We start from the raw sequence: 23,549 nt of genomic DNA on the forward strand, positions 1-23,549 counted from the left end.
TATCATTACCAACTGCCCCTTCCTCCCCTCCTATCTGATCTTCCCTCCTCTGCCTGTCCTCCTGCAACCCAGAGATGATCAAATATCCTGCTGGAGAAGACCCTCGTGACTGAGTTCCCTTCTCCCACTCCAGTTGTGTGATCATGTACAAAATGTCTGTTCATGTCAGAGGAAAAATTAAACAATGCCTTAACCCCTGCCCCCCACCCTTCTGAAAGAGTGCTGCGCCAAGATCATGGGCCACCTGCTGAGCAGTCTGAACCCTGAACAGTGTTGTTTAATGCTTTTCACTGCACACACTGGAAGCACTTGTATTTTCTGGAGTACATTGTTTTTTTTTAACTGCACCCCTGTATTGCTCATAAGTCCTGATAGCCAAGTCTGCTTTGATGGGATGGCCACCTGTGTCTCACCACTAAGGTGTGGCCCAGGGTAGCATGATGTAGGGGCTGCCTCAGGACAGGCAGCTGGCTTCACTCACTCAACAAGACATCAGGTCCCCCAAGCTGCCTCTGAGTGCTCCTGAATGCCTTTGACATCCGTGAATATTAACACTAGAGCTGTTTAAACAAAAAAAAAGTTTAAAGTACAGTAAAGTTTTTTAAATGTTTAAAACAATTCCAATCTTTGCCACAAACTAAAGTAAACAACTTACTTCCAGGAGCCAGCTGGCCTCCCTGTCATTTGGGTGGTGCCAGGATTAATCCATGGCAGGCTCAGCAGACAGCCCTGGAGGTTCAGGCTGATTTGTTGGGCTGGACACCAGGAAAGCAAGGCTCTGGCAGCATGGGTTCAGAAGTTCTGGACGCTAATCACATGTTTATTGTTTTCTTTCCTCCACTGTTTTTGTCAGATTCTGCAGAGAGTGTTGCTTGGTTGCAGCGAGAACATCCTGGGATCTTTAGCGGTGACTGCCTGTCAGTTTATGGAGGAGCCAGGAATGGATGTCCAGATCAGAGAGTCCAAGCACCCCTATGACAATAATACAACGATTGAGGTATTGCAGGTACTACTATGGTACGCCTTGAATCTGTTACCAGGCCCACTGTAAACAAGCTGTCACTGTGATAGGAAACTGGTTTCAGACCAAGACCATTGTTACTTTGCGTTAGTAGGCAACAAAGCCCACATGTTTCATATCCCTGCAATATCCTGAGTGGCCTGGCAACCTGTGAGTTAATTTGAAGTTTTACCAGCATTTTAGTGTCGGAAACAACGTACCTTTCATTCCACCGTCCCCCCACCCTACTGGTAAATCTGTACAAACCCCAGATTATTAGAAATACTCGCCTGCTTTTGCTGAAGTTTTTGTGTGAAGTCTGCCACAACCACTTTTGTCTGTTAATATCACATTCAGTGATTAGCAACCATGAAAGTGCAGCACAAGGTGCTGAAGTATGTTGATCATAAAACACTAGAGCACAGTACAGGCCCTTAGGCCCATGATGTCGTGCTCAACTTTTAACCTACCAGGATCAATCTAACATTTTCCTATCATCCATATCCCTATCTACGAGCTTCTTACATGCCTCTGGCAGGGCATTGAATGCACTCCCCACTCCCTGTGTGAACTTGCCTTTGACATCAGCCCTATAATTTCCTGCAATCACCTTGAAATTATGCCCCTTTGTATTAGCCATTTCTGTCCCAAGATGAAGTCTGTGCAATCCACTTGATCTATGCCTCTTATCTTGGAGGAGGGAAGGGTTAGATTGACCTTGAGTAGGTTAAAAGCTCGGCACAATACCATGGGCCAAAGGACCTGTACAAAGGCCTATTAATGTCATATTCAAGGGTATTTGTTTTTTTTAAATAATAGACATAATTTAAAAAAACAGTCAGTAGTTTCTGACAGATACAGTATACAGTTGAAGTCAGAAGTTTACATACACTTAGGTTGAAGTCATTAAAACTCATTGTTTAACCACTCCACAAATTTCATATTAGCAAACTATAGTTTTGGCAAGACGTTGAGGACATCTACTTTGTGCATGACTCAAGTAATTATTCCAACAATTGTTTACGGACAGATTACTTCACTTTTAATTGACTATATCACAATTCCAGTGGGTCAGAAGTTTACAAACAAAATCAAAAGAACTCCGCCAAGACCTCGGGGAAAAAAAAATTGTGGACCTCCATAAGTCTGGTTCATCCTTGGGAGCAATTTCCAAATGCCTGAAGGCACCATGTTCATCTGTACAAACAATCGTACGCAGGTATAAACACCATGGGACCACGCAGCCGTCATACTGCTCAGGAAGGAGACGCATTCTGTCTCCTAGAGATGAATGCGCTTTGGCACAAGAAGTGCAAATCAATCCCAGAACAACAGTAAAGGACCTTGTGAAGATGCTGGAGGAAACAGGTAGACAAGTATCTATATCCACAGTAAAACGAGTTTTATATTGACATAACCTGAAAGGCTGCTCAGCAAGGAAGAAGCCACTGCTCCAAAACAGCCATAAAAAAGCCAGTCTACAGTTTGCACGTGCACTTGGAGACAAAGATCTTACTTTTTGGAGAATGTCCTCTGGTCTGATGAAACAAAAATAGAACTGTTTGGCCATAATAACCATCGCTATGGAGGAAAAAGGGTGAAGCTTGCAAGCCGAAGAACTCCATCCCAACCGTGAAGCATGGGGGTGGCAGCATCATGTTGTGGGGGTGCTTTGCTGCAGGAGGGACTGGTGCACTTCACAAAATAGACGGCATCATGAGGGAGGAAAATTATGTGGATATATTGAAGCAACGTCTCAAGACATCAGCCAGGAAGTTAAAGCTCGGTCTCAAATGGTCTTCCAAATGGACAATGACACCAAGTATACTTCCAAAGTTGTGGTAAAATTGCTTAAGGACGACAAAGTCAAGGTATTGGAGTGGCCATCACAAAGCCCTGACCTCAATCTGATGGAAAGTTTGTGGGCAGAACTGAAAAAGCGTGTGCGAGTAAGGAGGCCTACAAACCTGACTCAGTTTACACCAGTTCTGTCTGGAGGAAAGGAACAAAAGTCCAGCAACTTATCGTGAGAAGCTTGTGGAAGGCTACCCAAAATGTTTGACCTAAGCTAAACAATTTAAAGGCAATGCTACAAAATACTAACAAAATGTATGTAAACTTCTAACCCACTGGGAATGTGATGAAAGAAATAAAAGCTGAAATAAATCATTCTCTCTATTATTATTCTGACATTTCACATTCTTAAAATAGTGATCCTAACTGACCTAAGACAGACAATGTTTTCTAGGATTAAATGTTATGAATTGTGAAAAACTGAGTTTAAGTGTATTTGGCTAAGGTGCATGTAAACTTCTGACTTCAACTGTAAATCCAACAAGAAAAATGGGCCAACGGTGGTTAAAAAGACAGCATTAGATCAAAGGAAACGTAAAATGCTGTCAGGCAGCCCAAGAATTGGGAATTCAGCAAAAGTATTGTTGGAGAAGGAAAAGTAGAACATGGGAGTAATCTTATATACCGTAATAGGAAGAAACATAAAAGACAGATTCTACAGACACATAAAAATGAAAAGATTAGCACAAGTTCAGGTGGGTCACTTACAGATTGGGACAGAGAAATTACATTGCAGAGTAAGGAATTAGCTGGCAAACAAAATAAAACTATTGTGTCTGTCTTCATGAAAGAAGATAGCAAAACTTCCCAGAAATAGTGGGATCAAGCGGGTTTAGAGTGAATAAGGAGCTAGGAAAAATTAATGGAACTGAAAACAGTTAAAAGCCTAATGACCCACATCCAAAGGTTCAGCTGGTGGCTGTAGGAGAGAAGATGCACTGTTCCTCATCATTCAAATTTCAGATTCTTTAATCACTCCTGAGTCACTATTGTAACTCCATTGTTTAGGAAAGGAGGGAGAGATTTTAAAAAAGTCAGATTTATAAAAAATGGTACAGAAGGCATGAGGAGCCTCCCAAGGGTCTAATCTAATTGTATTTCATAAGCTTTGATGGAGTCCTGATACTAAAGGATGAGAAACGCCATTGAGAGGATCTTAGCTCGGACGTTCTGCAAATACAGTCAATTTGGATAAACCTAAGAAAGCACAGACAGCACAAAACCTTCCCCCCCCCCCCCCCCCCCCGTCCTGCCCACCACACCTTTCTTTGATCATAGGGTTGAATAGAAAATTTCGGGGAATGTGTGATAAGTAATATGCAGGGACTATGGGAACTTGGTTTGCCTAGAAAATATATTAAATAGAGGGTGATTGTGTAGAGTGTAGTCAAGTGTGTCAACTAGAAGAATATATTAAAGAACTGATAGGCTTGGCGGCAGGGTTGGATTTGGGACTACAATTAGTTCAGACCTTTTATGTAATGAAGCTTTACAATAAAGAATTTTCTGGGGATGAGTGAATTTACTGTAATTGGGAGAGATTCTAATTTTAGGAGAATTGTGGTTAAGTATAAAATTATCAACTTTCAGCAATCCCTGATTAAATTCTGCTTGAAAAATCGATTAAAAGATGTAACTAATAAGGTAGACACATATTTCAGTTCTAAAGCACTTTGAATTTGGGTAATATACATATTTACAAGGGCTAAGAAATAGTGGAAAACTGAACAGAAGTAATGGATTACTCTTGGAATGACAAGATTGAACTAGCAGTGTCATGATTGGCTCTGCCATTAGTAACTAGATGAGGGTTTTGAATGGAACACATCTATGTTTGTTACAAAGTTAGAAATCAAGAACACAAGAAAATAAGAGCCGCGTTATTATCCTGACCCATCAATCCTTCCCCACAGTTCAATATCATCATGGCCGATCTACTCAAAACCTCATTGCCTCTTCCATGTCACTTTTCCATGGCCTTCAGTTCCACAATCTTTCAAAAATTTGCCTACCTCATTTCAGATATTGCTAACGAGCTTTCCTGTACAACTTTCTAGGACAGAGCATTCCGATGTCCACGCAAGTAGAAATTTCTGAACATGGGTGATCTCCACATTACAGGGAGGATGGGGGTGGGTTGCATTTCAGAAGATGGTCTGTATTGCAGGTTTCCATAATGTGAAGCTACATCATCTACACAGGAATCAAGCCACATGAGTTTTAAATAAAAACTAAGACATGGATTCTTATTCTCTATCTCAGATCACTACAGCACAGAAACAGGCCCTTTGGCCCATCTAGACCATGCCAAACTATTACTCTCCCCAGTCCCATCAACCTGCACCTGGACCACAACCTTCCATACCTCCCCCAACCATGTACCTACCCAAAATTCTCTTTAATGCTGACATTGAGCTAGCATCCACTACTTCTGCTAGCAGCTCATTCATTCCACACTCTCAGCACCTTCTGAGTGGACAAAGTCCCCCCCTCGTGTTCCCTTTAAACATTTCACCTTTCACCCTGAACCAATGGAGAGGCAAAATTACCTTCTATCATAACCTTATTTTTCTTGCAATAGTCTGCAATCTCTCTACAAATCTGCTCCTCTAAATCCCATTGACTATTGGCTGGTCTATAATATAATCCCCATTAATATGGTAATCCCTTTCTTATTTACATTTCCACCCACCTTGCAAGCCTTCCAGTCTATCCTGTCTGAGCGCTACTGCAACATTTTTCCTGACTAGAATCACCATCTCGCCCCCTTTAATCCATCTCGCTCTATCATGTCTAAAACAGCAGAAGCCTGGAACATTGATCTGCCAATCCCGCCCTTCCTGCAACCAAGTTTCACTAATGGCTACAATATCATAATTCCATGTGTTGATCCATGCTCTTAACTCACTGGCTTACCGACAATGATCCTTGTATTGAAATAGATACAACTCAGACTATAAATCACATGATGTTCAATCTTTCAATTTCTGTCCTTCTATGTAGGCTGAACAAAATTTTCCCCCACAGCAACTCCACTCCCTGGCACTCTGATTCCCATCCTGCCATGACTCTAGTTGAAACCCCCCTCAGAGCAGCAAGCCTTCCCACGAGGATATTAGTCCCCCTCCACTTCAGGTGCAAAATGTCCCTGGAACTGTCCCAATGATCCAAAACTCTGACAGCCTGACTTCCGCACTTCCTTATCCATGTGTTATATCTTCCTATTTCTGGCCTCAGAGCACATGGCACAGGTAGCAATTATGAGATCACAGCCTTTCTGTCTGAGCCATAGAGCCAACTCAATGCCAGAGACCTGACCACTTTGGCTTTCCTCTGCTAGATGATCTCACACCCACCCCAACTGAATCCAAGCTGGTCTACTTGTTATTGAGGGGATACTCTGCACTGGCTGCCTAGCCCTTGTCCCTCTCATGCGTCATGCACCTTAGGTGTAACTTCCTCCCTATATCACCTTTCAATTAAAGCCTCATCCTCCTGAATGATGCCCAGTTCATCCAGTTTCCAGATGCTGCATCTGGATGTACTTCTTTCGGGTGTCGTCGTGAGGGATACTAGAGGTCTCAATGTCCTCTGACGTTCCATTATCCTGCCTGGCATTTCCACTGCTCTAATTGCACAATAAGAAAGAAATGTAGCCAATCACAAACCCGCTAAATGTCCCAACGCGCTCCTCTCACTGTTTCAGAACTCGCACACAAAATACGCAAGCCAAAGACTCTGCTGATCCTAAACCTGTTGAATGTCCCAAGAGGCCCAATTTGCTCATTCAGATCTACTGAACTCCCTCTGGATGAATTCCCTGTGGTCAGATTTCTGTTACTTAAACTGCTATCACACAAGAATTGTGCGTACTTTGGATTTAAATAGCCAGCCCACTATGTTGAAATTGTGTTCCCTCAGTTGAGACTCTCGACATCCACCCTGTCACACTCCCTTAGGATCCTATGCTTTTCTATAAGCTCAAACTTCATTCTTCTAAACTCCAAAGAATAAGGAGCAAAACACTATACTCAGACTGTATCACATTAAGGACAGGTTTAGAAATGGCAAGGATCTTATCAGAACGTAAAGAGACATGTGAACCTATTCACGAGGAATAAAACAATGTGCAGCCAACTAGTAAGTAGTTGTTCAAGCAGTATTCATAAAACACTCAGTCCAAACTTTCATTTCCATTTTGCTTCCATATAAATTGAAAATAATGTGTAAACCATTGTATTTTTTTTATATTTCTGAGGTACTATGGTAATTATAACAAAGCACCCAATAATAGATATTTTTTAAACTCCAGGACAAAGTTCACATTCCTGGTGCAATTTACCTGTCGGTGAAATTTGATTCTCATTGTGTGTCTGAAGATGGATGTGATGAGTTACTGATGTCCAGCAGTAGTGACTACAAACAAGATCGACATGTATTCAGTGGATCATCACATAAGTGGATTGACTTTGACATTCCAGGTAGAAATTTCATTCTGTCTGTTGTTCACATTTTTGAAGTCCGTGTGCCCTCGTCAAGTGCAGAACGTAGTGCTATTTTGTAATTGAATATGCCAGCTGGATATTTCTGATGGCCAGGCCAGTGCTTTTGATCATTATGATCAAAAAGATAGTATCCTGATCTGAAAGTAATATTTCATTTGCAATCAACAACTTTGGGCAAAATAATTTTACAGGCAGTGATTAATTTTTACATAATTATTCTGTAAGATTGTTTTACAGCTTACCATTTCTTTTAATCTTCGCACAAATTGAGAAAGCTCTGTCATCTTTGACTTGCAGCTTACATGTATTAATCCTGGTGGAGGTGTAAAATTGACACTTGCCATTTATAGAGCTGTGTCTCGGGTATCACAGCAGGCAGGGAAAATTTCGGCAGAGAGAACCGGGTGCCACAGTAGCGGAATGGTTAGCGCGACACTTTTACAGCTGAAGGGGTCAGAGTTTGGAGTTAAATCCAAGCATCACCTGTAGCAGTTACTGCAAAGAGATGCCGGTTAGTAGGTTAATTGGTCACTGTAAATTGTCCCGTGATTAAGCTGGGGTTAAATCAGGGCAACACGGTGCAAAGGGCCAGGAGGGCCTACTCCATGCAGTGTCTCAGTAAATAATATATTTTTGTGAGTTATCCAAAGGTTACCACAGCAATTGGAACTATTTGCACGTGTAGTACTCCTTCAAAATAATTTACAGTATTTGGAGTTTTGAAAGGCTGGAAGAACAACCTGAATTTACATATGCTAAATCTCTTAACAGCTCCAGACCCAAATGGTTGAGGTATAGAATGAGTTAAGTTGCCTGTTGAAAGGTCAGCTTAAGGTCCATCAGTAAATGGAGATGAAAGGATCTGCAGATACTGGAAATATGAGATAAAAACAAAATCCCCAAAACACTCAGCTGGCCAGGCTAGAAAGATAAATTGTCATTGTTCCTGGTCTAGGACCCTTATCAGAATTCAAAAGGAGAGGAAAATTAGTTTGAGGAGGCAAAGATAATGGTGGAGGTGATGAATAGAACAAAGGTTGAGACTGGATGACAATTGAACGGCAGTTAACATGAGATTAAGTGTAATGTGTATGCTGGGCAGGCCAGAGAGAAAAAGAGCAAATATGATATCTGGTAGAAGTGGAATCAGACAAAAGAGTGAGTTACCTGAAGTTGGGGAATTTGATATCAAGTCTTCAAGGCCACAACGTGTGCAAAGATGAGGTGTTGTAGCAGTGTAATGGTTCAGGAGGCTGTAGTCAGAAAGGTTGTGTGGGAGTGGGATGGTGACTTCAAGCGGAAGGCAGTGGAAGCTCAGGGCCTCCCATGCAGACTGTGCAGGCTCTCTGTGGCCTGGTTATCCAATCTACGTTTAACTGCACCATTGAATCATTGTGCAGGCTCTCTGTGGCCTGGTTATCCAATCTACGTTCAACTGCACCATTGAATCATTGTGCAGGCTCTCTGTGGCCTGGTTATCCAATCTACGTTCAACTGCACCATTGAATCATTGTGCAGGCTCTCTGTGGCCTGGTTATCCAATCTACGTTCAACTGCACCATTGAATCATTGTGCAGGCTCTCTGTGGCCTGGTTATCCAATCTACGTTCAACTGCACCATTGAATCATTGTGCAGGCTCTCTGTGGCCTGGTTATCCAATCTACGTTCAACTGCACCATTGAAGAGGAGGCCAAACTGACACAAGATTGGAAGAAGTTGAAATGAGTCACTGCTTCATCTGGAAAGACTGTTTGGATCCCTGGAGGATGTGAAAGGAAGAGCTGAAAAGATGTGTGGCATATCCTGTGATTGCATGGAATGTTCATCAGAGAGGCAGTGGTAGGTTGGGCCAGAAAAGCAGACCAGGGAGTTGTGAAAGGAATTTGAAATGCTGGAAGGGAAGTGGGAGCGAATGTGGATGCTGGTGGAAATTATGAAGGACAATCTGTTAAATGTGGAGGATGCTGGGGTGAGAGCTGAAGACCGAGAAAACTCTGTTCCTGTTCTGTCCAGGAGAAGGGGTGAGAACAGAGGAGTGGGAAATACATGCGATGGACTGAAGGATTGATACTGGAATTCCAATTGGAAGATTAGAACTTAAATTCTGAGCTGTTTTACCAGTGTTTTCCCTGGCAGATATATACTTTGTTGAGTTAAATCATTGAACTAAATGCAATGGGTGAATGCTCCTAAACTAGTCACGTGGAGTCAGCTATGTCTGTATTAAGGATGAGGATGTTCATAGTGACATCTTTGAACGCTTCACTCTGAGGGAGAGCAGAACGGGGAAAAGAACCTGACTTTGGAAGAAGCAGCAGAGGAAATATATTCATATTACTTTTCTTATGAAGGAAAAGGGGGCCATTTGCATCATGAAATCTGTGCTGGCTCTCAGCATTCCCGTCAGTACCATTTCCATATTATGACTTGTTGTCCTGCACATCAGAATAAATAACTTCTCCACTCACCTATGGCTCTTCGCTAAGTAACACTACTGACAAATTACCATTGCTTCCTTTAAACAAAGACTCAGAATCAGGTTTATTATCACCGACATGTGACGTGAAATTTGTTAACTTAGCAACAGTTCAATGCAATACATAATCTAGCAGAGAGAAAAAAGATAATAAATAAACTAAAGCATAGTAAATAAGCAATTAAATTAATTATGTATATTGAATAAAAAATGTACAAGAACAGAAATACTGTATTAAAAAAAAGTGAGTAGTGTTCATGGGTTCAATGCCCATTTAGGAATCGGATGGCAGAGGGGAAGAAGCTGTTCCTGAATCGCTGAGTGTGTGCCTTCAGGCTTCTGTACCTCCTACCCGATGGTAACAGTGAGAAAAGGGCATACCCTGTGTGCCGGAGGTCCTGAAAAATGGATGCTGCCTTTCTGAAGACACTGCTCCCTAAAGATATGTACTTTGTAGGCTAGTGCCCAAGATGGAGATGACTAGATTTACAATCTTCTGCAGCTTTTTTCGGTCTTATGCAGTAGCCCCTCCATACCAGACATTGATGCAGCCTGTCAGAATGCTCCCCATGGTACAACTATAGAAAATTTTGAGTTTTTTTTGACATGCCAAATCTCTTCAAACTCCTAATAAAGTATAGCCGCTATCTTTATGACTACATCAATATGTTGGGACCAGATCAGATCCTCGGAGATCTTGACACCCAGGAACTTGAAGCTGCTCACTCACTCCACTTCTGATCCCTCTATGAGGATTGGTATGTGTTCCTTCATCTTACCCTTCCTGAAGTCCACAATCAGCTCTTTCATCTTACTGACATTGAGTGCCAGGTTGTTGCTGTGGCACCATTCCACTAGTTGGCATATCTCACTCCTGTACGCCCTCTTGTCACAACCTGAGATTCTACCAACAATGGTAGATCAGCATACGAGCAAGCTATTTTTTAAAGCGCATTCTCAGTATTTGGGCTGTTTTGTAGAAAAATCCCACAATATCCTCTAGAGTATTTCTGAATGCAAAAACTGTCAATCAGGTTGTTGTGGATTCAGGCCAGATCATGACTGCCTTAGTGGGAATTGTTAAACTGGGAATTATTAACCTAATTCTTTTGATTGCACATCCAGTAATATAATTAAATTGTTGTCATATTTTCTTCTTTTTGAAACTAGCCCCTTTTGCTAAAAATGTATCTTAATTTAGCTCCGAGCTAAATTGTATCTACAAGAAAGATGCCAAGGACAGCAGGTACCTCACAGTTCCAATAGACACCTGGTATTTCTTCCTGTGACTAGGTGCTCTCATGCTCCGATGGTGTACAGATTGGTTGACTATTGGGGGGAGTTAAGGAGCATATGAGAGAGAAGTGTGTTGTTGGGTGTGACATTATGGGGATTTTCTGAGTCAGCACAGATTCGATAGGCTGATGGCCTGGAACTATTTATTAACACGTTTTTCCTTTCTGCAACAATAGTTAATATTTTGTAATCCTTTTCCTATCCATATTCCTTCTAGGTGATACACTGTATTACAGGTTTACATCTGACCTAGACACCAATGACTGGGGTTATAAATTCACAGTGACAGGAGGCCACCGTGGGCGGTTCCTGACTGGTGAGTCACAAAGGTGGGATGGATGGGAGGTGGGTGGAAATGGTGGAGTAAGTTAACTCCTCATTTGTTTTTCTTTACTTTCCTTCAGTAATTTAGTGTCTCCTGTCACACATCTCTTTTTTTTAATCTGCTGGTGTTCGCACTCCTCTCCTTTGTTAAGTGACATTTTCTTTGTGACAGTTAAAAGTAGTTGTGTGCCTTCCAAAGATCAACAGACTCTACAATAGAACTACACATTTCAGCGCCTGCTCTGGAACTACACATTTCAGCGCCTGCTCTAGAACTACACATTTCAGCGCCTGCTCTAGAACTACACATTTCAGCGCCTGCTCTAGAACTACACATTTCAGCGCCTGCTCTGGAACTACACATTTCAGCAGCTGCTCTGGAACTACACATTTCAGCACCTGCTCTAGAACTACACATTTCAGCAGCTGCTCTGGAACTGCACATTTCAGCAGCTGCTCTAGAACTGCACATTTCAGCACCTGCTCTCAAACTGCACATTTCCGTACCTGCTCTACAACTACAAATTTCAGTACCTGCTCTAGAACTACACAAATCAGTACCTGCATTAGAACTACACTACAATAAAACTACACAGTTCAGAACCTGCACTACAACTGTTTCTATTGATATCTTGACAGTCTAGTTTTATTTTAGTTAAAAGGCAGTTAATTGTTTGCTTTCCTATACCAGTCGTTAAATGCTGATTACTCCAATAATTGGAACAAATGGATAGAATTTGCTAGTGTTTATATAAAAGCCAGACCATATGATTTTGGCTTATTGTCCATGACTTTTAAAAAACCTAAGGGCTCTGCTGCAACACAGTACACAGGTTGCTGTATGTTAAATGCATACTGCAGGTGAACATTTGAATTTCTGAAATGCAAATTTTGTTATTTTGGTTGCCTGTTCAGAACTTCTGACACCTCTCTCCTCCCCCCAGGATTTGAGATTCTCAAACAAATGCTGCTGGAGGAGAGGATTCTTCCACACCTTCAACTGGCTGAAATATGGGAGTGGCAAGTGGGTGTGGCTTGTCAGCAGATGGGGCATCAACGCTTAAAAGCAATTCATCTGCTTTTGAAGATATTACAGTGCACCTCTTTCAGGTACAGTAGCAATTTTCAAAGCAGAGCAGCTCATCTCAGGAGTATTTATAATAAGTTCAAAGTAAGTTTATTATCAAAATTCAAATTTTATGAGATTCATTTTCCTGCAGGCATTTGTTTGAAAAGGAAATACAATACATTTTTATGAAAAAGCTATACTTAAACAAAGACTGACAAACATCAATCTACAGATGAAGATGAGCTGTACAAATAAAAATAATATTAGGAACATGAGTTGTAAAGAGCCCTTGAAAGTGAGTCTGGGGATGTTAGAAATAGGTCAGAGTAGTGGTGAATGAAGTTGTCCACACCAGGTTAGAAAACTGATGGTTGTAGCATAATAAACCTGTTGGTGTGGGACTTGTATCTCCTGTCCGATGATACTAACAAGACGAGAGTGTGGCCTGGATAGTGCGGGTCTTTGATGATAAATGCTGTTTTCTTATGCAGTGCTTCATATAAATACATTTAGTGTTCGGAAGGGCTTAGCCTGTGATGGACTGGGCTGTATCCACCACTTTCTGTAGCTTTTGCTGTTCTTGGCTATTGGTGTTTCCGTACCAGGCCATGATGCAACCATCATAATACATTAAAATTGTTGCAAAAAATTGTATTTAAGTTTTCTCAGCCACGAAGGGAGGACCCTTCAAGACCATTGGTTATCCTGAGTTTTGTGCCACTAGGAAGTCGATTTGGTCTGTTGATTTCTGCCAAGAGCAGGTTGTTTGACCCTGGTTCCTTTATCTTCCTTCAGATCCAGCAAGCTGTGGCTCTCAACAAGAGAAGTTTATATCTGTCCATCTATAGCAAAACAGCTTATCTGACAAATGCAGTTTTTATATGGACAGGTCGTTATCCTGCTTCGTGTACTGACTTCAGTCTTTATCCTACACCTTCCCTTCAGCCTTCTGTGTCTCTGTGAGAGCTTGCAAGTAGAGATCTTGTTGTTAGATTCTGGCTGACTTTCTGTCATGTTGAGTTGCAACTCCTAACAAAAGTAGGGACATGGGCGGAGAGCTTATAAAGCAAGTTGAGATGCAAGTCCCATTTTTTAGCTGGTTTGGAATGGGATTTGAGTTGCAAGTCTCGTTTAGCTGGTTTGGAATGGGATTTGAGTTGCAAGTCTCATTTAGCTAGTTTGGAATGGGATTTGAGTTGCAAGTCTCAGTTAGCTGGTTGGAATGGGATTTGAGAGCCAACCTTGTTTAGCTGGTTTGGAGTGGGTTTTGAGAGACAAGCCTCGTTTACCTGATTTGGAACGGGAATTGAGATTCAAAGCCTATTGTTTACATGGATTGCACGATTTGAAATTATATAAACAAAACACTTCAAAGAACCTCTTTGGATCTATCTGCTCTGTTTCTAAGAGACAAGTGGTGCATTTTTTGAGTGCCTCAGCAATTGTTCATGGAAAGATAGATCAAGTGCAAGTAATTCATCACATTCTTGCTTTGGATGCATTTTATTCTGCAAACTTTGTGGATTTGTAATGCTGAGGCTCTGGAACCACTTTTATAGAGAAGGTGCTGAGAACCATTATTATCTGTTATCTGTTTCATCCCTGGTGTTGCTGCAGCACATATCCCATCCCTCACTCTGAAGGAAGTACAAGGTAACATAGAGTTCTTTCAGGGAAGGTGACTGCATCACTATCTGCGAGAGTAAAGTGTAAATGTGGAATCTTCAAAATGGGATTTCCCTCACTTAGGAGATTAAATAACATGTTGCAATCTATTCATTGATGTTTTGTGTTGTGTGAATATTTGAAGCTGTTTCTTTAAAAAGTAGTTTTTAATAATGTAATCTATTTAGCCTAAATCTAGTCATTTTACCTACATAGTTTTGTACCATGGCCAAAAATAATTACATTTCACCTGGATAGTGCTGAGAATTTCAACAAATAAAAAAATCTGATGCTGGAAATCTGAAATAAAAACAGAAAATGCTGGAATCACTCAGCATTAGTGGAGAGAGAAACAGTTAATGCTTTCCCAAGAACTTCTAGTTGTTGTAGACGAGTATTTCTCGTGACTGACCATTCTGGTCAGTTTGGGGAAGATATGGGTTGTGGCATGATTGTATTTAGCACTGGATTTAGTGTTGAAACCTACTTGATGTGACAGCAGAGATACTTGTGTTTTATCATTCTGGACTGCAGGAATTCTTCTCAGGTATGTGAGGAGCACAATGGGCTTTCTGTGCAGTAACTTTCTATAATTCTTTAAATATGTTCTCAAATTCTCTGCCCCAGTGGTATTAAATATTAGGAGTGATTCCTTCTTTGGCTGACCACCTCATTCATGGCATATGGATGAAGCAGCAAGTCCTGTATATGCTGCCCATCCCTGTATGCTGAATAGGTGGTGAGTCACCTCCCTGAAGTGTTGCATTCCAGGTGGTGAGAGTACTCCCACGGAGTGTTAGGCTTACAAAAACAGGGAGATAAGGAACTTGGGTCAGTGCCTGTGCAAATGTAAACAAGTAAGAAATCAACAAGTGGAAAAATAGACAGATATAATTAATCAACTAATTCAGAGATAATAGGCTGCTAGTAATAATCCACACTGGTATTAGAAGAATTTTAATTCAGAGCATTTAGAGATGAGAATTAACAATGACTGGTGGGATGACCATTGAAATTCAGCTGCTTTGCTCATACCTGTTAGAGGAGGAAAATATACTTAAAAGATCTGATTCTTAATTGGCTCTTACATTCTCAGAGTGATACAGCAACTCTCTCAGTGTATTAAATCACTATGAGTGTTTCATGAGCACCCTCATGGATTTTCTCAGTGGGATGAGCAAGCAGTACCAGTGTTGTCAGCAGTTTTCTTGGTGATCCGAGTTCTAATTCTGAGTGTCAGAAGCAAAACGGCACGTCAGGGAGAGCCGGTACCTGTGGGTACCTGAGCCTGCTTCAGTGCTGACCCTGAGTCCTGTCAGTGTGGAATTTATAAGTTCTCCCCATGGGGATGAATAAAGTAACTATCTATCTATCTATCTATGTGTTTCTCTTGTTTCCTTTCACACCCCAAAGGCATGGAAGATGGTTGGTTGCTCTAAGTTGCCTTGAGTTGATGAGTGGAGGCTTGGAAGAAAGAGCAGAATTAATAGGAAAGGAAAGGAAAGGAAACAAGGGTTAGCAAAAAAATAAGTTAATTATGATTGGCATATCCTCAGGTTAAATGCCTGCTTCTTTTCCGTATCTCCTTGAGAATGTATCAGCAATATTCTTTGTAGTCAGCCAGCTTTGTGCTGAAATTTGCTTGTATTAGCCACAAGGCTGTGCTCTTGGATTAAAAACCTTTAGGAAATGTTAGTTGCTTCTCCCCCGAGTAGCCCAACCTAATTTCCATATGTTTTATTTGAATAGTCTTAAATCTAACTTTTGTTTTGGAGCCATTTATTTGAAAATGGAAATGTTGGTCAATAGGGTGAAGAGAGCTTATGACATGTTTGCCTTCATTAGTTGGGCCACAATACAAAAATCAAACATAGGAGCAGAATTAGGCCATTCAGCCTGTTGAGTCTGCTCTGTTGTTTCATCATGGCTGACTTGTTACCCCTCTCAGTTACTTTATCCAGCCTTCACCCTGTAACCTTTGACACTCTGACTAATCAAAAGCCTATCAACCTCCACTTTAAATATACTCAGTGACTTGGCCTCCACAGCCATCTGTGGCAATGAATTCCACAGATTCACTACCCTCTGGCTAGAAAAGAATGTCCTCTTCTCTGTTTTAATGAACATCCCTCTATTCTGAGGCTATGCCCTCTGATCCTAGACTCGCCCAATATAGGAAACACCTCCACATCCACTCTGCTTCGCCGTCTGAACCTTTTATGCCTAGGTGGCACATGGGGCCTCACCCACTCTGCTTCGCCATCTGAACCTTTTATGCCTAGGTGGCACATGGGGCCTCACCCACTCTGCTTCGCCGTCTGAACCTTTTATGCCTAGGTGGCACATGGGGCCTCACCCACTCTGCTTCGCCATCTGAACCTTTTATGCCTAGGTGGCACATGGGGCCTCACCCACTCTGCTTCGCCGTCTGAACCTTTTATGCCTAGGTGGCACATGGGGCCTCACCCACTCTGCTTCGCCGTCTGAACCTTTTATGCCTAGGTGGCACATGGGGCCTCACCCACTCTGCTTCGCCGTCTGAACCTTTTATGCCTAGGTGGCACATGGGGCCTCACCCACTCTGCTTCGCCGTCTGAACCTTTTATGCCTAGGTGGCACATGGGGCCTCACCCACTCTGCTTCGCCATCTGAACCTTTTATGCCTAGGTGGCACATGGGGCCTCACCCACTCTGCTTCGCCGTCTGAACCTTTTATGCCTAGGTGGCACATGGGGCCTCACCCACTCTGCTTCGCCGTCTGAACCTTTTATGCCTAGGTGGCACATGGGGCCTCACCCACTCTGCTTCGCCGTCTGAACCTTTTATGCCTAGGTGGCACATGGGGCCTCACCCACTCTGCTTCGCCGTCTGAACCTTTTATGCCTAGGTGGCACATGGGGCCTCACCCACTCTGCTTCGCCATCTGAACCTTTTATGCCTAGGTGGCACATGGGGCCTCACCCACTCTGCTTCGCCGTCTGAACCTTTTATGCCTAGGTGGCACATGGGGCCTCACCCACTCTGCTTCGCCGTCTGAACCTTTTATGCCTAGGTGGCACATGGGGCCTCACCCACTCTGCTTCGCCGTCTGAACCTTTTATGCCTAGGTGGCACATGGGGCCTCACCCACTCTGCTTCGCCGTCTGAACCTTTTATGCCTAGGTGGCACATGGGGCCTCACCCACTCTGCTTAGGCTTTTCAATATTCAATAGGTTTCAATAAGATACCCTCTTATTCTTTTAAATTCCAGCAAGTACAGGCCCAGAGTCATCAAACGCTCCTCATATGTTAATGCTTTCGTTACTGAAATCATTCTTGTGAACCTCCTCTGGGCCCTCTCCAATGCCAGCATATTTTTTTCTTTGATAAGGGGCCCAAAACTGCACACAATACTTCAAGTGCAGTCTGACCAATGCCTTATAAAGCCTCAGCATGACATCCTTGCTCTTAAATTCTAATCCTTTTAAAATGAATGCTTCCTTACCACTAACTCAAGCTGCAAATTGACCTTTAGGAGTTTAGGGAATCATACACGATGTCTCCCAAGTCCCTTTGCATCTCAGATTTTTGAATTTTCTCTCTATTTAGAAAATGGTCTACCTTTTTATTCCTTCTACTGAAGTCCATAACCGTACACTTTCCTACACTATTTTCTGTCTGCTACTTTTTGCCCATTTTTCCAATCTGCCCAAGTCCTTTTATAGACTCCTTGGTCCTCCAACATTACTTGCCTTTCAACCTACCTTTGTATCATCCACAAACTTGCCCACAAAGACATCGATTCTGTCATCCAAATCATTGACGTATGACGTGAAAAGAAGTGCTCCCAGCACAGACACCTGTGGAACATCACAAGTCACCAACAGAACAACCAGAAAAGGTCCCCTTTTCCCCCCACTCTTTGTCTCCTGCAAGTCAGGCAACCTTTTATCCATGCCGGTATCTTTCTTGTAATACCATGCACTCTTAGCTTGTTAAGCACTCTAATATATGAAATCTTGGTCAAAGGCCTTCTGAAATTCCAAGCAAACAATATCCATTGACTCTCTATTTGTCTGTCCTGCCTGTTATTTCCTCAAAGAATTCTAACAGATACGCTGGGCAAGATTTCCCCTTTAAAAAAAACCATACTGAGTCCTGACAAAGGGTCTTGGCCCGAAACGTTGACAGTGCTTCTTCCTATAGATGCTGCCTGGCCTGCTGCGTTCCACCAGCATTTTGTGTGTGTTGCTTGAATTTCCAGCATCTGCAGATTTACTCGTCCATGCTGACTTTGGCCTATTTTATCATGTGACTCAAAGTACCCCAAAACTTCATCCTTAGTAATGTACTCCAAAATCTTTCTTAAGTCAGGCTAACTGGCCTATAATTTCTTTTCTCTGCCTCCTTCCCTTTAAGAATGGAGTGACATTTCCAATTTGTTTGTTGTCTGGAACCATTCCAGAATCTAGTGGTTTTTGAAAGGTCAATCCTAATGCCTCCACAGTCTCTTCAGGTACCTCTTTCAGAGCCCTGGGGTGTGGTCCAACTGGTCCACACATGTTACAAGCTGCATGGCTGGGTGCCATTTGGAATATTGTGTGCAGTTCCATTTGGCACCCTATAGGAAGGAAAGGGTGCAGAAGACATTCATCAGGACGTGGCTTGAATTGGAGGATTTTCATTAGCTGGGATTAGTTTCACTGGCTGAGGGATGACTCGATAGAGGTATATAAAATAATGAGAGGCATAGACAGGAAAGGTGGCTGAAATCTGTTTTTCCATAGTAGTGGTATCAAAGACGAGGGGCCATAGATTTACGTTTTCAAAGAAATTTTAGAAGTGGAATCGGGAGAAAGTGTTTGGTATCTGGGACATGTCGCCAGAGGAGTTGCTGAAGCCAGATACATCCAACAGGCAACTAGTCAGAACCTTTAACAGGCAAGGCATAAAGAAGCAATGGAACTACTGCAGGCAAATAGTCAGCATGAGCATGGTGGGCTGAAGACCTCTTTCTGTGCTGTACTATGAAAGCAGGTGTTTCCTCACAGAACTATTGTGGCTCTATTATGGTATCTGACCCATCAGCTGTTTTTTTTTCTAATTCCTCTTTCAGCATGTTTTTAATTTTTTCTTTGTATTTGTGAATGTGAATTTTTTTCTTTTCATTTCCCTAAGATTAGCTGCGATAAACGTACTAATGCTGCTCAATGCATCCTGTATTGTTTGTCAATGGATGTCGTTGAATATTTGAACAATGTATGATATTTGTTTGAATTTCAGTTGGCAGTGCATTCACTTGGGAATTAGAACACGTCTAACTGCAGAGAGTTGAATAAACAAATCTAGACTGATGCTCCAGTGCTTTGAGCTAAGAACCATATTGTCAGTAGTGCCATCTTTTGTATAAGGTATTAGTTAAAGTGATATGATTAGTGGGTTTGAAAGATAGTGAGTTTATGAAAAAGAGAGATCTATTTATGGAGCCTTACTATGCAAAAAGGAGTTGTCGTATTTTCTATTTACAAAATGACTGCTCTTTAGAAACAATGTGCTTTAGGGTTTGAAATGCACAATAGAATCCTTGTTTTTGAATGCAGTGCCATTCTCTTAGTCACCCAAGGTAATTTTGTACTGAGTCCAGCTGCATGGTCCTAATCCGAAACATAAAATGAGCATTCTCCTCTGTGGATGCTGCCTAACATGTTGAGTTCCTTCAGCTTTTTAAAAGTTGCTGCAGACTTTCAGCTTCTGCAATCTCTTGTGTGTCATTTTGCGAGCATTGTTCCTTCCTGTTTCTCACTCCTTACTCCCTGCAGTTTTATCCTCAATTAAAAAGATGAGATTCATCAGAGACAAACACAGGAAATGCTGGAAGCACTCAGCACCAAGCAGTATCTGTGGGGAAAACAAATAGTCAGTGTTACAAGTGATCAAAACTTAATTAGTTCTGAGTGTTTCCTGTATTTTCTGTCTTCACTTATTGCCCATCCCTCATTGCCCTTGAGAAGGTAGTGGTGAGCTGCTGCAGTGGAGGTATTTTTCATGCTGCATTTGGGAAGGGACTACCATGATTCAACAAAGAAGGATCAATGCTGTGTTTCCACGTCGATGTGTTGTCAGGGAGAGATACATCATAGAAGCAGGCTATTTCCGGCACTGAGTCTGCTCCAACTATTAACCACCTTTTTACATCCACTCTACACTAATCCCCATTCTTTCATTCATAGACGAATACTGCAGGGAACCTGACCCCTTGGCCCACCTTGTCCATGTGGAGCGTGATACAGATCTATATTGCCGCATTAGGCCCATTTTCCTCCACGTCTTTCCTATCGGTATACCAGTCCAAATGCCTTTTAATGTTGTACTCCTACATTCTGTCTTCACTTACACTCCAGGGAGAATTTTCAGTTACCCTGTTAATCTCCCATCTTTGGGACGTGGGAGGAAACTGGAGAACCTGGAAAAAATCTGTTCGGTTACAGGGAGAACGTGCAACTCTGCACAGACGGTACCCAAGGTCGGCATTGAACCTGGGTCTCCAGCACTGAGAGCAGTAGCTTTACAAGCTGCACACTGCAACAGAAGGGACCTGCCGATGCTCGTGTACCCATGTACCTTGTGATAGAGGTCACTCTATCACTCCCAAACGGGAGGCGATCTTGAAATAGTAAAGTAGGAAATTGAAATACATTTCTTTCTAAAGCATCTGCACTTTTTTGCTCCAAATAAATCCAAATAGACTAGATCTATTAAAGCAAGTTAGTGTCAGATCAATTAAACTTTTAAGGAAGTTACACAGGGTCTAAAGCTTGAGGTAGTTAAGAAAATATACATAATTTTTCTCTTAATTGAGGCACAGAACATGAGCAGGCGGTATGTACCTGTCTGTAGCAGCAAACAGCAGAATGACGGTGACAGTTCTGTCACTGTCTTATTGATAGTACAGAGGGGACAGAGTCAATGTTGCCTAGACTGGAGAATTTTGACAATGAGAATAAGACAAATAAAGAGAAATTATTTTTTTGATATAGAGGAGCATTGGAGGATGTTTACTTCCTAAAATTGAATCGAGTGAGAATGAATAGGCAGGCCTATTTGCAAGAGGGGAAGTGTCAGTATTTGGAAGTTAAGGACGTGGATAAGAGGAAAGCAAAGGAGGATTGCTCATCATCTGAAGAGTAGGTGAGGGGCCAGAGCTCACAGCCTGAACTGGTGGTACAGTGTGAAAATCTCATCATGTAGTGAAAGTCCTCGTGGGGTAGAGGTACGTCTCTACCAAAGGAGGTGTAAGGAGTCCCTTCCCTCCACTAGCCTGCCAGTCAGTCTTCAGCAAGGTGTAGCCCCTCGGTCAGAGTCATGTGAAGCCCTGGGAGCAGATGGTGGATGGTTGTATGAGCAGCTGGTACTGGTATATCACAAGTACTGGTTGTACGACCACTGATGCCAGACAGGCAAACTCTGAAGAGTACTGATAATGGCTGGACAAAGCCAATGGCAAACCACTTCTGTAGAAAAATTTGCCAAGAACAATCATGATCATAGATAGACCATGATTGCTTACGTCATACAACATGGCACAAAATGATTATGACCATGGGGTTAGGTTGGGTAGCTTTTTTCATGGTCAGGATGAGATAAATGTTGTCTTGCTCTGTCGTAAATGATGATGCTATGGTACATTCTTTCCAGATCTCTACAGTTGTTCCATTCCCCTTTTCTGCACATTCCTAATTTTATCCAATTCATTTTTAGCCTTTGCAACCCACTTGCTGAGCACAGAAATTCCCTGCCTGAACTCCTCTGTTTTTACTACTATTGTCACCAAACTTTTGATCATCTGCCTTCATATCTTAAATAGTTAAGTGAGAAATTAATTGTGAAAACACTCCTGCAAACAGTCATGGGGATCTTTTACTATGTTAAAAGCACTTTATTAAGATATGTTAAAAGCATTTGCCCCTTGTACCTCAGCTCTGGTATTTAGATGATCTGGCAATCAGTAGTCAACAGTTTAATTCCAACCTTGACCTGCTGGCCAATTATCCCACCTGTAATGTTCAAAATCAAGGCACCTTAGGGTTGCATCTTCACCGCCCTGAAACTTTGAAAGAATACGCAGCAAAGAGTGTGAATTGTACCTTGTAATTGTGACAAGATGCTTAACGTATTCACTAAATATTCAGTTCTTTCTCATTGACAGATGTTTTTTTAAAAAAAAACATACTCAGACTATTTTCTGCTCCTGTTTTCTTTCCTCTGTGCTGCTTCCCTTCCATATGTTGGAAAATTTGGGCCTTTAAATCTGGAATAAAACTGCTGTTGTGTGCATATGAGGAGAGCTTATTTGGCATGTTGCTTAGTCCTGGGTTGTCGAGCTGTTTTCCTGTTCCATCCCTGTTGTAAGCTGTTCATGTCAGAACCATTTGCATGGTGTGAGGAGGAATTGCATCCATAAAGTTACTTGGCATTTGTAAGCTGTCTCAGCGAAATGCTGTTATTGCAGCACGGTGTGGCAGTTTCAATGGAAATACAGCTGTGCAGCCCACAGAATACAACCATAGAACACTACGGCACAGTACAGGCCCTTCAGCCCTCCATGTTGTGCCGACCCATATAATCCTTTAAAAAAGTACTAAACCCACACTACCCCGTAACCTTCCATTTTTCTTTCATCCATGTGCCTGTCCAAGAGGCTCTTAAATACCCCTAATGTTTTAGCCTCCACCACCATCCCTGGCAAGTCATTCCAGGCACTCACAACCCTCTGTGTAAAAAAAACTTACCCCTGATGTCTCCCCTAAACTTCCCTCCCTTAATTTTATACATATGCCCTCTGGTGTTTGCTATTGGTGCCCTGGGAGACAGGTACTGACTATCCACCCTATCTATGCCTCTCATAATCTTGTAGACCTCTATCAAGTCCCCTCTCATTCTTCTACGCTCCAAAGAGAAAAGTCCCAGCTCTGCTAACCTTGCTTCATATGACTTGTTCTCCAAACCAGGCAACATCCTGGTAAATCTCCTCTGCACCCTCTCCATAGCTTCTACATCCTTCTTGGTGAACCATATAACTTGGTGGAAAAAATGTCCATGCAGTATGATAAACCTGAAGGCAGTGTAAGAACAGACTGGCACAACAGCCTGTGTGCTGAAACACAAAGCACCAGAAAGTTCATCACTCCAACCATTGGTCTTGTTTGAGTTACATCTTGTTGCTCTGCAAGCAGTCTGGGTGTTTCTTTGATTGCAGTGGGTGACCCTATCAGAATCAGATTCATCATCACTCATGTATTTCGTGAATTGTTTTCTGTGGCAGAAGTACAGTGCGGTACATAAAATTACTACAGTACTGTGCAAAGACCTTTGGCCATCC

At 42.1% G+C, this 23,549-nt stretch overlaps 1 protein-coding gene across 5 annotated transcripts in view; it reads left to right on the forward strand.

Moving 5' to 3' along the window:
• zzef1 (zinc finger, ZZ-type with EF hand domain 1) overlaps positions 1-23,549 on the forward strand; it is a 264,244-nt gene that overhangs the window by 190,268 nt on the left and 50,427 nt on the right. For all 5 annotated transcript variants that reach the window (XM_073053829.1, XM_073053832.1, XM_073053830.1 and 2 more), the window contains 4 exons: positions 854-997; positions 7,167-7,335; positions 11,350-11,448; positions 12,401-12,566. In XM_073053829.1, the coding sequence (XP_072909930.1) occupies positions 854-997; positions 7,167-7,335; positions 11,350-11,448; positions 12,401-12,566 (578 nt within the window). The remainder of the gene's footprint in view (positions 1-853; positions 998-7,166; positions 7,336-11,349; positions 11,449-12,400; positions 12,567-23,549) is intronic.

This window comes from Hemitrygon akajei, chromosome 8, assembly GCF_048418815.1.
Source record: "Hemitrygon akajei chromosome 8, sHemAka1.3, whole genome shotgun sequence".
Taxonomy (NCBI): Eukaryota; Metazoa; Chordata; class Chondrichthyes; order Myliobatiformes; family Dasyatidae; genus Hemitrygon; species Hemitrygon akajei.